Here is a 16,608-nt window from a genome sequence, read left to right on the forward strand (position 1 = left end):
GATTTTCAAAAGGTAAGTGTGTGATGGATAATGGGTGGTTGGGAAGCAGGCCCAATGCTGAATGCGGTAACAGAGCTGGAGGGACTGCTGTAGCCTCCCTGCAGTCAGTCACAAGAGCAAATGATTGCAGCAACTGTAACTTTGAAACAATCATAAGTAACTTTGGGGGGAGGCGTCTATGACTTCAAATGGAAGCTAAGCGACCAGTTGCTAAGGGAAGATTACCTGTTGTGATATAAACAGTACATTGTTCTTTGGGAGCATAAGCCATTTATGATGTACATTTCAAAGCTCATCAACTATGTTTCAAGCAGACATGCAGCTGTAATTTTGTACAGCCAAGGAAGCCTTGTATTTGAATTCTGGGAAATAGCTTGTCATAGTAACATTTTTAGGAGCAGATTGGGATAAAGCAAGAAACTGTACTAATCCAGGAAAAGTCACCATTCCCCTGAGAGTTGTATAGGACCAAGGTGTAGATTCTATAGAAGAATAGCTAAATTTGCTAGTATATATACCTATCAGCAGGGAAGGAATGCTTGCAGAATATCCACAAAATGACACAGAAACAATAAGGTTGTTTCTAAAATAGAAACAACTCTTCATAATCGCCACTTTCAAGACTTACTAAAAGTTTTTTTATGTTTGTTTGTGTTTGTTTGTGTTTTATGAGAATATTAGAGGAAATTATTGTAGAAAAACAGGGAAAAGATTCAATATGTAATGATTTGTTTGTTGTTGAAACTTTTAATAAAACTTGTTTTAAAAAAAAAAAAAAAAGACTAGCTAGGAAAGGGCTTATATTATTCTTAATCTCTCTCCTCTTCCCCCAAAAGATTCTTTCATTGTTTGAAAACCTATATTTATAATTCTCAGTAAAATAGTGATTCTCCCTCCTAAGGATATCATTTGATGATGTCATTAATTAGCTTTCTCTTAATCTTGCCTCCTTCTAGTCTTTGTATGTTTCTTAAAGAATTGAGTGGGTAAAGTACACGCCCTTCTCAGGAGTTGTGTTAAAGGTTAACATCCTAAGCTTTGTGTGTGCTTGCATCATTTAAAATGTGGTTGTAATAAATTGCTTATGTTAAAGTATGAAGTGCCTATTTCATGACTCAATTTATAATTTTAGAAATGGAGCCAACAACTATGTACTATCCAGCAGCTGGATTTTGCTAGGTATAAAATAAGGTTGAATTTATTCCAATTAATTGCAAAGGATTATGGCATAGGTCCAGGTTACTTGAGGGACTGTGTCATTCCAATGGGATTGGCCCGCCCCATGGACCAGAGTATTCCGGCTGCCTTCTCTGCCATCCCTCCTGCCCTTTGGAACATCTTGTCCTCTGGAGTAATAACTAGCAGTCAGCACGGGTTTGTTAGAAACAGATCATGCCAAACCAATCTTATTTCATTCTTCAACACAGTGACTAAATTAGTAGACCAGCAAAATACTGTGGACATAATATATTTAGATTTCAGCAAGGCATTCGATAAAGTAGACCACAACCTACTTCTTAGTAAGCTAGAAAAAAGTGGAATAGATAGCACCACCACTAGATGGATTCGCAACTGGCTGGCAAACCGTACTCAACGAGTAGTCCTTAATGGGTCTAAGTCTACATGGAGGGAAGTAAGCAGTGGGGTGCCACAAGGTTCCGTTTTAGGCCCAGTACTCTTCAATATCTTCATTAACGACTTAGATGAGGGATTTGCAGATGATACCAAATTTGCAGATGATACTAAGCTAGCAGGAATAGCTAACATCCAAGAAGATAGGCTCAAGATCCAGATGGATCTTGACAGACTAGAACACTGTGCCATATCTAATAAAATGAAATTCGATATAGAGAAAAGTAAAGTCCTACACTTAGGCAAGAAAAACCAAAAGTACACATATACACTGGGTGAAACCAGGCTCAATAGCAGGAACTGTGAGAGGGATCTTTGAGTCTTAGTGGACAACCAGCTAAATATGAGCAAGCAGTGTGCAGCAGCCTCCAAAAAAGCTAATGCAATCCTAAGTTGTATTAACAGAGGGATACAGTCAAGATCAAGGGAAGTACTAATACCACTCTATAAAGCTTTAGTAAGACCACACCTAGAGTACTGCATCCAGTTTTGGTCACCACATTTAAAAAAAGATGTTGAGACTCTGGAAATAGTACAGAGAAGAGCAACCAGGATGATTAGAGGACTGGGGGCTAAAACATACAACGAACGGTTGCAGGAACTGGGCTTGGCTAGTCTGGTAAAGAGAAGGACCAGGGGAGACATGATAGCGGTCTTCCAATATTTGAGGGGCTGCCACAGGGAGGAGGGTGTCAAGCTATTTTCTAAAGCTCCTATAGGCCAGACAAGGAATAATGGATGGAAACTGAACAAGGAGAGATTTAACCTGGAAACAAGGAGAAACTTTCTTGACAGTGAGAACAATCAACCAATGGAACAGCTTGCCCTCGGAAGTTGTGGGAGTGCCATCAGTTGAGACTTTCAAGAAGAGATTGGACTGTCATTTGTCAGAAATGGTGTAGGGTCTCCCGCTTGGGCATGGGTGACCATTCCTACTAGATTTATACTATGTCAGTAAAAAAAAAGCCCATTCTAGCTTGCAAATATAATAAAAGAAACAGATACATTCTGCCATTATTTTTGTAACTGCTTCTGAAACCATTCATATTCCCAGTTAAAGAATATTTATAAAGACAACAGATGGATTTTATGAATAGTATGATTACTAAGTATGTTGTGGGGAAAATTACAAGTCTTAGTGTTGTTTAATTTTTAAATCTATGCTGTAGATATTTGAAATTTGAAACATTCAGTAATAATCTAGATTTTTTTAAAAAGAATATGATGATTTATTGAGTATAGAATTTCCAGAATTAAATGTGAGATGGATGGATGAAGAAAGAAGTGATGGGAATATTTAAAAAACACCAGAATCTTAGTATTTTCTGAGTTTAATTTATTTTGTAATAGATACATGTTCATGTATATTGGAATTTAGTATTTTTACAATTTAATATATATCAAAGATTATTAAAATAGTGATAGCATCACATTCAAACTGAAATTAGTCTGTGGATGCTAACATACTGTTTTGTTATGAAAGAAAAATGAACAAATACATTTAAACAAATCTTTGAACTGTCTTGATCTCTTTTTGTTTTTACAGGATCTATTGAAATAACCGAGGCATACCTTGTGAGAGACATTTTATATGTTTTCCAGGGAATAGATGGCAAAATCATTAAGATGTTTAATTCAGAAAACTGTTACAAAGTAGATGCAAAGGTACTGTGTTAACTTATTAGACATAGTGTAGAAGGGGAAGATCAAACTTGAATATGCCTGCGTGCATAGATTATAATGCATTATTCATTTAACCTTTTTTTTAAAGCATTCTCAATAATATTCTTACATTTTTGATATCCAAGGTGGTTAATAATAAAACAAAAAGACCACAAAACAATAGTTAAATATCAGACATGCATTAAATATACAGATATTTTTAAAAGAGCAGCAAAATTCAATCTCAGAAGTAATATTATCTGACCTTGGAATAAAAATCTGGCATCCAAATATAGAGGCAAAGATAGAAATGGCCTTTTTTTTAACTTGCTCTTCGCCAAATTTTTACAGTTGGCTGACCTTGTGGAAAGGTTTCTGATAATCAATCTTAGCTACATATAGGTTTATACAGGAGCAAGTTCTTCAAGTAATCTGCCCTATTGCAAGCCATTGTGATCATAATACGATGGGGTAGATTAAAACAGAAAAACCCAGATACTGGTATGTAGATTGAGTAGTGTGCTTGGTGACATAAGTTATACTGTGCTTGGGGACATAAGTTTTGCAGTTTGTTTACTTAGAATTTGTACCTTAATCCTTTAGGCAAATCTTTGTAAATCTCTCAGAGACACCACAAGCCGGCTTGCTGAATTAGGATGGCTGCATAATAAAATAAGAAAATATACCGACCAGAGAAGCATGGACCGTGCATTTGGACTGGTGGGTCAGGTATGTGAAAAAAATGAGAATTCTTTGATGATTTCTGCTGAGAAACAACAAGCCCTCCTGCTGGCTACTTACTTATAAAATAAAAACTGTCAACTAGAAGAATCCAGGGGGAGCAGGAGGAGTCTAGGATGGTTTGTTTGGATACATGGTCCCTCATGAATATCTCCCTGATATTCTCAGAGAGGAAACCAAAGATACTGAATTGGCACATCCCTTCAGCACACAGATAGTAGTGGTGAAGTATCTGAGGATTGAACTGTGACATTTCTGATTTCTAGTTTAGCAATCAAGCAATCAACCAGCTATTTGAAATTACAATTGTTTCAAGTTATGGGCATTAAACAAAGGGGAATTAAAAGGGATCCTAACCCTAATCCTAACATCCCCATGGTCATGTGATCACAATTTGAATGCTTGGCAACTGGCTTACAATTACGATAGTTGCAGTGTCCCATGGTCTTCGCTTCCAGTGTCCCCCCCACCCCAAAAAACAAACAAACCCCAAATTAGTGAACTACTGTTTATTTTCAGATCTCCCGGTCTCATTGATTTTCCAAGGGCATTTTCTATATAACTATGGATTGCATCCTTCCATTACCCAATTAAATCTTAACTGTAATTTAATCTTATGGATCGTACATGTTTTGGGCAGAATAGAATAGAAATAGTTGATATTGGTTTGTAGAAAAACAAAATTCAAGTGATTTTGTAAGGCAGCTTTCCTTTCCTTTGCTTCTACGGTAACGTGTGAAGTTGGATGTGCTGCTAGATCTTTCTGGCAATACAGCAGAGATGAGGAAAGGAGAAATGTCAAGGAGAATGATTTGTGCATGTTGTTTCCAAATTGTTGTAGCACATGGACTGCCTTTTCTCTCTTTCTCCCTCTCCCTCTACCAATCTTCTCAAGATTACAGCTTGACATTTAAATAAAATACTTAAATAGCGGTATTTTCTTTCTATTATCTGGCTTTAAAAAATTACAAGGTGAAAATTTAATGAGTTTAAATTTTTTCCTTCAGTTCACTACTTTAAACTCCTTATTAATCTGATTTTAATATTTGGTAGATTGATTTTTTTAATCAATTTGCTGTTTTATCTTCTCCTTTTCTTTTATGCAGATTACTTGCTATTTATGTTTCTCAATAAGGACTGTGGGTATCTTCTAAAGACAGACACGCTCTTAACTTTTTAAACGGTTCATTTCAGTATCCACAGTCCCTGAATGTATTCAGTGAATCATTACACTGCTTGATGAAGAATATTGCATATAAACATTCTGTTATTCAGTTACTACATTACAGATTGTACTCCATTCAATGGATTTGAAGTGGTTTGTTTTATTTTTTAACATATTTGTGGCTACTGCAATCAAAAACTACTCACATAAAAATGTACTTTTTTAAAAAAATCATCAATTTAATATCATTGTTATAACCAAACTATTGAAAGTTTTCATTCAACAGCATCATATGGACCCTTACATCACAATATTTCTGCACAGTTGCTTGGTCATAGTCAAATTTTCTACCACTATCAGAGCCATTCCTAACACAACGGTCATGATGTTGATTCTGATGAACCTGATAACGGACATGGCAACATTGTCACATTGCCTCATTCATTGTTAAATAATAGATGATGACAGATTTATTGCAAATAGATCTGCAACACGCCATCAGCACTTTTAAGATCAATGGCACCAGCAATCTAGCTACCTCTTCTTTAGGATGAGGTTGGTAAGCAAGAAGCTAGTCCCAAATTGGAGGTCACTTTTCCATTAGAATGGCCTGCCTACCTAACATTCCCAACATATGTTGCACAAACCCAACCCAACCAATGCAATTACCAACCCTAACCTCTTGAGGACAGTTAATTCCTTCCATCCTAACTGAAAAGATCACCTAGGCTGGTTATTGTACTCCTTCTGTCCAGGTTGCATTGAAAGTCATTTAGAATTGAACGGTGCCATTTTCTTTGACATACAGGTGTGAAATCTGACAGAAAGAGATCAAGGTACTTTACTTCCTCCAATGAATTTTGAATCAACAGAATATAATCCTTCATACTGCCCTAATATAATTGAAGTATAATAATTGTTTTGATTCTTTTTGTTTTTTAGAGTTTTTGTGCTGCCTTAAACCAAGAACTTAAAGAATACTACAGATTATTGTCTGTTTTACACTCACAGGTAAATAAAGTCCACACAATTTGACAGTTGTGCATCTGTATTTCAGGAATGGGTTGTTACATGTTAAGAGGAATTGAGACTTCGGTTCCTGGCAACTATAGCCAGAGTTGTAGTACAATAATCTCTGGAGAGCTGTAGCCTCTATTATAGATTTATAAATAGTTGTTAAACTGTGTTGCCTAAGAATGACAAGAAAACAAAATATCATAATTCTGCTAATTTTCCACTATCCATTTTCTGTTGTATCACATATTGGTCACTTTGTTGTGTATGGTCAGTTCTGTTAGAATATTATTTCTGAGCTATTAAACTAATAATTGCACTTTATAATCTTTCTTGCATTTATATAACATGAAATTAATACAGAATTAAATGTTGCTATTATTACAGAAACATTGTTGAACAACTATTTTATAGCAAATCATTATAACATTTGGGGTTTAAAACTTTATTTCTTATTATCTATAATTTCCCGTATATATGCTTTCTGATTTATTTAATAAGCACAGGTTTTCTTTTATATATTTTCACAAATGCCAGTTCTGATGATTCTCTAATGTGTTATTCCAAGCATGTTTTTTTACACACACAAACATTTTCCACATAAACCCCAGTCAGAAAGTGAACAATCAAGTAAAATATATAAATATATAAATGCATGGGTCATTAATTTCAATGAGATTAAAAACTGAGACTAAAATAAAACGAGATTTTCATTCTTGATTGAGGAAGGTTTGAAGAAATAATTTTATCTTGCTAACAGAGATTAAGTCCCATTTAAATTTGGTGCAATGTATTTCAGAGTTGGTATGCGTAGAATGTTGGTATAAAACTTCTTTTTGATCTCTTGATTATTTTTTTTCAGTTGCAGGTAGAAGATGATCAAGGTGTCAACTTGGGGGTTGAAAGCAGTTTAACCCTTCGCCGTCTGCTAGTCTGGACGTATGATCCTAAAATAAGATTGAAAACTCTTGCAGCTCTAGTTGATCACTGTCATGGTAATACAATACTTCCAATTGCGTATAAAATAAAAATGAATGTTAAAATAATACCGATACCCCACAAGCTCCCAGTTAGATGAATTGTCAGGACTATAGTATTACATATATATACATTTTGGGATAAGCAACATTGTGTGGAAGGAGAAAGGGAATAAGGAATAGTAATCAAAATGAAATAATAAAGGGAAATAGAGAAAAAATCATTTTATACTATCATCATTCACTTATACTTTCCCTTTTCTTCAGTGATCATTCCTTCCCAAGAACCTACTCTTGACACTCCCCAAAAGCAGTCTGATCCAGACAGTTACATACTGAACTTCTTACCTCCCTTGTACAGAAACAAACTCAGAAAACTGATGGCAAAAAAGACCTAGTGGTCCACCGAGTTTGCCCTTTGAAATTTTTAAATTTTTAATTTTTTGTTGGACGATAGACATCTGTTTATCCAAATCCTGTTTAAACTCAGTTACTGATGATTGACCTACTGCCTTGACAGGAAGCTGGTTCCAAACTTCCATTACACTTTCTGGGAAATAATACTTTCTAACATTACTTTTGAATTTCTCCTGTCAGTTTGAAGTTATGCCTCTGTTTTCTTGATTTTTGCTTAATATTCAAAATACAGCTTCCAGAACCTTATTCACACTCTTAATGTATTTAAAGGTTTCAATAATGTCCCCCTTTCCCTTCTCCACTGAGCCAAAGGGAGAATCCAGGATGGGTAGTTTCTAGTTTCCTAGCTCTGCAGACCGTGTTGAAAAACTGAGGACACACCCTCTGGTAACGGTCCCCAGTTCTTCACTCGGTCTCAGCGTGTTCAGATCACCCTTTAAGGGCTCTGAATAGTTAGGATTGTAGAAGAATATTTACCCCCTGGATTAAGTTTTTTGTCTTAGAGAGGCATAGATCAGGTTTGACAGCTAGCTGGCTTGCCAGTTTAGCACTTTCAGTTTTTGGCGCCTTTTTTCCGGTTTGTGTTTTTTTGCTTATTATTTAATTTTTAAACTTTCCTTGCTGGTGGACCTATTTTTTTTCCCCCTTTCTGGTTGGAATTTGGGTGGAGGTGACCCCGAGAGCCCGTGTGGCCCGGGCTGGGGGTGGGAGGCGGCGTCTTATTTAACTCGCCTTCTCCCGATCCACTTTCCCTTGACTTGAGCTAGCCGCATCTGCTGCTAAACGCCCCCTTTTTTGGCGGCAGCGGCCATTTCTGACAACCATTACACCTTCTCTCTTTTACTGTTTCCAGTGAAACAATAATTGGCCATGTGCTGTCCAGACAGTTTGGAGTTAATGGGAATTGGATAGTTTGTTAGGAATTGGGAGCTGTTCCCTTAAGGGAATGCATCATGGTAAATGTAGTTAAGGTATCCTGGAAAATGTAGTTCATGTCATGTGGCCACATCTGTAACCCTGATTGGTCACTGAATTGACCCTTGATGGGTTGGGGGAGGTTTCTTCACTCTTGCCTGAACTCAGCCTTGTGCTAGCATCTCTACTACTATGGGATGAAATATGGGGTAGAAAGATTACTATCATTTTACACTGTGATTTCAACTATGCAAATAATTGGACGTTAGATGCATCTCGACATAACTGTGAGTTACCTTGAGGATACCTAATATAATCCAATAAAAGAAACTATGGAAGAATTTGTAGAGTTATTCTATCTGTCTTTATATTTAGCAAGTAAATCAAAAGACAGAATAGGCCACATGAAAAACTTCTGCTAGAAACTCCAATTACTGGAGATGAGGAATACCTGGTATTGATGACACTCGTCCCCGCTAGGTTGAGAAACCAAGAATTTACTCCACAGGAAGGCTTAAACTATGTTTATTGCAACTGGCAAAAATAACAAAATCTTGCAAATCAGATTGTATTGTGTCTCCTCCCTTTCTTATACTCCATTGAACCAGGGAGGCCTCTGCCTGAACCACTTCCAAATGTTAGCTTGTTTCAGCTCCTTTTGCCTTAGTAAACTTCTTTGTACTTCTGTCAAGGCATCTTTCTTACTTGTTCAATGATTGAGGTGCAGAGATACCTGGATTGTCTCCATGATTCACCTTCCCCTGGATTGCAGGAGATTCCAGAAGGTGACAGGGAGAATTCTGAAAATGCAGTTGTCCTAATCATCTTTGGTTGAAGAGGAATGCTCTGCTATGAAAAATTGAGGGTGTCTATGCTCATGCCTTCCACTCTCAATATGAGTGGGATATTCTTCTTTTTCCCGTTGCTCCGGATATTCTTGTACATGGAATGAAAGGGTGTGGATGATGGAGAGAATAACTGTGTGGAAAATACGTCGGGAATTGGAATTTCCCAGGAATAATTCTGTCAATATTTGTGTGAGTTATAATAGGGGTGGGGCTGGGGGGAAGCAGGCTGGATTTATAATGCAGAGGGTTTAAGAAGGAAATTTGCCCTCATCTTTGCAGAGGGCAATCAGTTGCTTAAATGGCTTCAGGAAACATTCTCACCTGGTTGTGCTGCATTGGGTGCCTTCTGCCAAGTTCCAATCAGCTACGTAAGAAGCTAATAGCACCAGGAAGTAAAGGTAGAGAAACAGTGGCTTCATTCTCTAGCCTGTGGTGTCAGTTCAGAATTTCATTCCTAGCTATTTGCTTAGGAATGCCTTAGTACAGAAGTATTGAAGGTATCCCATATCATAATGCGTTATTCTAGTAATCTAGTAGATTCTCCATCAATCAAACTTTATACACTCTATTATTCCAGGAAGAAAAGGAGGTGAACTTGCATCAGCTGTTCATGCCTACAGTAAAACAGGTGATCCCTACATGAAATCCTTGGTGCAACATATTCTTGGCCTTGTATCACATCCTATCCTGAATTTTCTTTATCGTTGGATTTATGATGGAGAATTGGAAGACACATACCATGAAGTGAGTTATATAAATTATTTTTAAATAACTAAATATTATTTAATAATAAATTTAATATTCAACTTATGTTAGTAAATTGTTAGTAAAATTTAAAAATGAGCTTAATATTTAATTTAATTAATAACTTCATTTTTAAATAACTCAATATGCACTGCATTACATCTTTTAACATTTTGAATCCCCAGGGACCTATTTTACAAGGCCGTTTTGTAGATTTCAACTCGGCATTTAATACCATCATTCCAGAAATTCGTCACTCTAAACTGATTCAGTTAGCTCTGCCTCTCCATACTTGTAGGTGGATTATTAACTTTTTGACGGATAGGAAGCAACAGGTGAAGCTAGAGAACATCACATCTAATACCCTAGCAATTAGCATAGGCGTCTCTCGGATGTGTGCTCTCTGCATTGCTGTTCTCTTTCTTATACTCATGGCTGCATCTTTAGGGATCCTTCTGTTAAAGTACTAAAGTTTGCAGATGATACAACAGTCATTGGTATCATTCGAGACAGTGTGGGGTCTGCATATAGACGGGGGATTGAACAACTGGCTGTGTGGTGCAGCCGGAACAATTAGGAGCTGAACATGGTTAAAACTGTAGAGATAAGAGTGAATTTTAGGAGAAGCCCTTCTATTCTATCACCTCTTACTATATTAGACAGCACAATAACAGTAGTAGAGTCCTTCAAATTTTGGGGTTCTATAACCTCCCAGGATTTGAAAATGGACATCTTGTTAGTGTTTGGGGATTAACCCCTAGCAGAGTATTGCAGCAGTAGTCAAGCCAGGCAGCCAAACGAGAGTGGAAGGGCCCCAGAGTATACACACACTGAACACAAACACTGTTTGTAGTTTAAATAGTTTTTAATCCATTTAGAGTTTAAAGCATTGTCATTCAGTCCATTTGTCATTCACTATATTTCCATCCAGTAAGACTCACTATTACAGTCCAAGTTAAGAGTCCTTACAATATCTTTATCAGCCGATAAAGATATCTTCTCCTCCTCCGGTGCCTCTCTCCAGAGAAACAAACGCTGGATATTCAGCAAGACGCTCAAACAGTAGAACAGTTGAATTCCGCAGTAAATCAGCAAACAGTAGCAGACAGGATCATCTCGGTCACAGGCACAGTACAAACAGTATTCACAGTTAGTCACAGTAAGCTTTCCAGCTTCTAATGCTTCCTTATATTGTAACTTCTAACCGCACCCTTAATCGGCTAATTGCCTGCAACATTGTGCTTAAAGTGATAAGCACTTAAACCATGATATCTAAGTTTTATATATTTATTCACCCAAACCATATTTGGTATCAATGTTATACCTAACACATCTAACATTAGAACCATCATTAAAAAGGCACAATGAAAAATGTTCTTCCTGCATCAATCCAGGAAATTCAGACTGCCCCAGGAGCTGTTGATACAGTTCTACAGAGGAATTACTGAGTATCATTTGTATTTCTATAACTGTCTGGTTTGGTACAGCAAACAAACAGGACAGGTACAGATTCCAATGGATAGTTAGTTAGAAAAATACAATTGCAACCAGCCTGCCTCCCAAAGAAGACCTGCCTATTGCACAGTTCAGAAGGAAGACTGAGAAAATAACTACAGGCCTCTCACATCCTGAGATAAACTGTTTCAACTACTCCGCTCCAGATGCCGCTATAGGGCATTGCATGCCAAAACAGCTAGACACAGAGACAGTTTTTCCCTCATGACATCAGTTTGCTGAACACCTAATTCTCACAATCCTTTCTTGTGTCTAAATATATTTATCCATGTTGTATAGCTCTAGTATTATTATTATTATCCTAATTATCTTATTTATTACCCCCTCTTATTGGTATTATGATTATTACTACTCTGTTGCTTTGCATGTACACTGAGAGCTTCTGCACTGGAAACAAATCCTTTGTGTTTCTAATTATACTTAGTCACATAAAGCTGTTCTGTTCTCTACTGTTCTGAAGGTCCAATGTCTATATCCCATAAACCAATCAATAAATTATTTTTAAATTAGTCCTGCAGGTTTGGCTGTAAAAAAAACATGCATATCTTTGTATTAGGGTAAAATGACCAGGATCCAAGGAACCATGTCCCATAGTTGTCAGAGATCTAAGATGAATATGCAATAGTTGATTTAAAAAAAAATATCTAATATTTCTTAATGTTTGTTGAAATAGATTGTAAATTGTAAATTTAATAACTTCTCAAATTTTTAAAAGCAGCCATGTTGGCTGAGAAATTTTCTCAGTTAATGTCAAAATATATGGAGGATGTCCATTAACAGCATTTAATTTTAATTTGGTTATGTACTAGGATAAATGTACAACATCCATTATAAACTTGGAACTTTAATTAGTAAAATAAAGTTCCATCTGACATAGAAATCTTACGAGTGAAAACCCCAAGAACATTCTACTATAGCGAATATCCTGGTGAATATGACCCTTACAAAAAGCCTGTCATATAGTGTTTTTGGGAAGAAAAGAGGGACCTCATTACACGGGGGCAAATGAAAAGGTGGGTTTTCCTCTAGGACTTTGATTGCTTTTGTAAACAGGCTCTTAATTTCCTCAGCAGAAAATCACCCTTGTTATCTGTTGGTTGGAAGGCCTTGGCATATATTCATCACTTAGATTGTACTATGATTTCTCATTTCTCCTGCAATTTTTTTTGTGCTAGATATAATAACATAACTCAAAGAACCTTGAATGGGTAAACTGAATCAATAAAATAATTATATTGCAATTATGTTCTGACCTTGGTTTCCTTCACCCTTTTCAAGATCTTTTTTCCCCCCATAGGATTATTATAAAATGCTCTTCTTGCTTTTTGTATTTTTTAAATATAAAAATAGTGTTTTCTAAATACACTAATTGCATATTACTTTGCCCTGGTTATAAAATGAACATTTTCATGGTTTTGAAAGATGATTTAATTGTCTGAGGGATTTAAAATTATATTTTTTCATGAATACTTCAATTATGGTTTCATGCCTGTTGTTGAGCAGAGTAGCTATAGTAAATTCTAGAAAATGGTCCTTTAAAACATATACTTTACTAAATGAGTAAGTATATCTGTTGGGTATACATATTTATGAGTTACTACTATGTTCCATTGCAAATGTGTATATGGGATGGTGGTTGATTGTTATGTTTTGGGGTCTGTTTCCCCTCGCCCCTTTTCACATATTCATATTAGTTCCTTTTTTGCTTGTACTTCTTTGTATAGCACATATCGAGTATGTGGTTTAGACAGATGCCTTAATCTTGTCTACTCATAAATAAATTTAAAAAATTGAAAATGGGATGTCTTTACGAGTTCTTATTGTTTCTTCTTACATAAAAACAGAGTAATCTACTTTCAGACAAGGTCTGGTTCATGGGATTAGGAGGTATGCATATAAATAGCCAAAACATCCAACTCAGAAATTGCATTCCGTTCATAATGAAGATAATAATCAAAGACATACAACTAAAGTGTTTGCATTAGAATGGATATAATGAGATTTATTTCATTGTATATAGAAGTTCCAATATTGTTTAAATGTGCCTACTTCCATTGTTGTGTAAACAATCTTATCTTTTTCTTCCATTTCATTGGGAACCAAATGGATTTAAAATAGCCTTATAAATAACATGTACCAATGCTAATACTTCAATAATGCTAATATTAAAACTATATGCATGTATAGGTTTGTGTGTACTTATTTTGAGGAGCTAACAAACGAAGATCCTCCTCTTCATTTTGTATAATATATTAGTAGGGGCAATGTAAGGTTAGGATCCCTGATTACCACAGTAAAGAGAATGAGGGAATGAGCAAAGCAAGGATATATAATTGAGATATAAGATGAATATGCAGGCAAATGAAAGGGGCAGTTTGGCCTGGAGGAAAGGAGTATTTAGCAAGGCAAGTGACCAAATCACGATTGAAATAAATTACTTTGCTTAAACCAGACATGGTGATAAACAGGCAGTGATAGGTACTAATTTACATTTGTCTTAATACCTGAATTTTGTGTGCTTTCCTTTGATGAGGTGTCCAGCCATAATTATAGAGAACCAACAGAGAAATGTGTAAATTTATTGATAATTTTTGAGAATGTCACTCTTTGAGTTATTTGTAAAAACAATAAAGGCAGGATATAAATAAATAAAGTAAAAAAAAATTATTCATCTATTTCTAACTCTTCACAATTGTTGAAGATGGCTCATATCAATAAAATAAACATGCCAAAATAAAAATACCTTAGGAATAAATGTCTGAAAGCAATACAACATGTTAGACCTCAAAAACCCTCTGGAAAAGCTCTGTTTTTAACTTTTTTCAGAAAGGAAATAATGTTCAAACTGATAGAACTTCTACAGGAGGCCATTCCTGAGGCCCAGTCTCCTCAAGATACTCCAGAGGTTATTTACTGCATTTAGCTAGAAAAAGAAATAACAAAGTTCATCCTATGGGAAGGAAGAGGTCAAGGTGTTGGTACTGTATCTGTTAAGGCAGTGGTCCCCAACCTTTTTTGTACCAGGGACCGGTTTCAAGCAGAAAATTTTTGCAAGGACGGGGGAGAGAGAAGAGGGGGCTTTTCCTGTCGCCGCAGCTATTCCGAAGCGCCCGTTCACCCCACCCCACCCCGCCCGCCCGCGCTGCTGCAATCCACAGTGTCCGTTCTGCCTGCCTGCCTGCCTGCCTTAGTTTCTGGTTGTTTGGGAGCAGCTTCGGCTGAGAATAATAACTATTCGCCTCTTTTACTCAGCCGAAGCTGTTCCGATTCAACCATTAACGAAGGCAGGCAGGCAGGCAGGCAGAACGGAGCACTGGGTTGAACCCGGCGGGCGGGCGGGCGGGTGGGGTGGGGAGAAACGGGCGCTCGGAGGCGCTGCGGCGACAGGAAAAGCCCCCCGCTCTTTGAAGCAGTTTCTTCCTGGGCTGGTGGAGGAGCGAGAGAGCGACTGAGAGAGCTGACCCAGAGAGAAGTACAGGCTTCGGTTGCTTCCTCCCTCCCCTTCTTTCATTTGTGTCCTTGATCCCCGATCCCAGCAGCATTCACCGAAGGTGAAGAAAGCCGCCATTTTTTAAAAAAAAAATTCTTTGCGGCCCGGTAGAGAGTGCTCCACGGCCCGGTACCGGTCCGCGGCCCGGTGGTTGGGGACCCCTGTGTTAAGGGATACATTTCAAAATTAAGTTCTAATGCATATATTACTTGCAATACTGGTGTCAGGTCCCAAGTAATGCAACCATTATAAAATGAACTCTGAGGCATTTCAGTTCCTCAAAGAATTATTTTATTTGTACACCTTCTCGGCACTAACTAGTGGAAAACCAGTACAGAAAGTTTCCCGGCTTTTCACGTCACTATAACTAGAATTCTCTAAATTTTCGAAAACAATATGCCACGTTGTCCAACCAGGAATGTGAAGAGGATTCCTGGCAACTTCGCTCCTCCTTCCTCTGGCTAGGCAACCATTGGAACGCGGCTGATTCATCATCCAGCTATGTTGTTTTGACTGGAACTCCATCCATCTCAGCTCTCCCAAGTGTGTCAACCTGAATTCATATGAATAACCCAGATACAAACCAATCCACCACCTAACCGAATTCAGGCTAGGCAACTGGGATGTTAATACTAATAGCAAATTGTATTTGAACCCTTCCTGAGTATTACATGTTCTGTCAAAATTGTTGTAGATTTCTTTGACATTCATGATTAATATATTTTAATTCACTTTATATTATATTGGTCTATTGAATTTTTCTACCGTGAGATCAGAAAAGCTGAGGGCTGTGGGCTCTGTGGGATAGACACTTTTTGGATCTATATACTGTGGGATAGACACTTTGGATCTATATACTTTAATCTCAAAATATTGCACTCATTTGGATTCTTCTGTTTTGTTTCCAACATTGGGGAAATAGATAATAAATGAGTGGATTGCTCTTATTTTTGAATTATTTAACAGATGATCTAATGTGCATTAGGAACCTATGGCTACAAGCAAAAGGGAAGGAGGGGGACAAAAATTTTCTGCACCATAGTTTAGTTTTCTCTAGACATATTTCTTAAATAGATGGACATATTTTCTTTTTTTGAAAAGATAAAAATTCTCTACGTTATACTTAATTGATTTTGTGCCCTATAAAGCTCAAAATTAACTAGATTCTGAACGAACTGTGATGAGCTATGATGACACGATTCTTTTCTTCTTAATGTTTTAGGCTAACACAAAAGCTAAAAACTTCCAATTTTGTGCAGCATGTATTCATATCTCTTTGCTGTGAATTGATGGTCTTTTTAAAATGATTTTTTTAAAATGAGTTTATAGTAAACTACCATGAGAAAATATGAGAAAAATTCATTTTACAAGACAGCACATAAGTGTATGCATCTGTCTGTCTGTCTGATCTAGCTAGCTATGCCTTACTTTTTTTGCCAAGAGGTTATGCCTAAGCAGCAAAGGTATTATTCTGATAAAAATACAAAT

General features: G+C 36.8%; 1 protein-coding gene across 1 annotated transcript in view; it reads left to right on the plus strand.

Annotated features, from left to right (window-relative positions):
- The window catches only part of TUBGCP3 (tubulin gamma complex component 3), a 69,614-nt gene that overhangs the window by 26,060 nt on the left and 26,946 nt on the right, over positions 1–16,608 (plus strand). Inside the window, exons 7-11 of the mRNA XM_026668888.2 lie at positions 3,179–3,297; positions 3,898–4,023; positions 6,143–6,211; positions 7,077–7,209; positions 9,949–10,115. Coding sequence (XP_026524673.1) covers positions 3,179–3,297; positions 3,898–4,023; positions 6,143–6,211; positions 7,077–7,209; positions 9,949–10,115 — 614 coding nt within the window. The remainder of the gene's footprint in view (positions 1–3,178; positions 3,298–3,897; positions 4,024–6,142; positions 6,212–7,076; positions 7,210–9,948; positions 10,116–16,608) is intronic.

Source organism: Notechis scutatus, chromosome 5 (assembly GCF_049901735.1).
Source record: "Notechis scutatus isolate UNSWTSFEM ecotype Mainland chromosome 5, rNotScu1.2, whole genome shotgun sequence".
In the NCBI taxonomy this organism is placed as follows: domain Eukaryota; kingdom Metazoa; phylum Chordata; class Lepidosauria; order Squamata; family Elapidae; genus Notechis; species Notechis scutatus.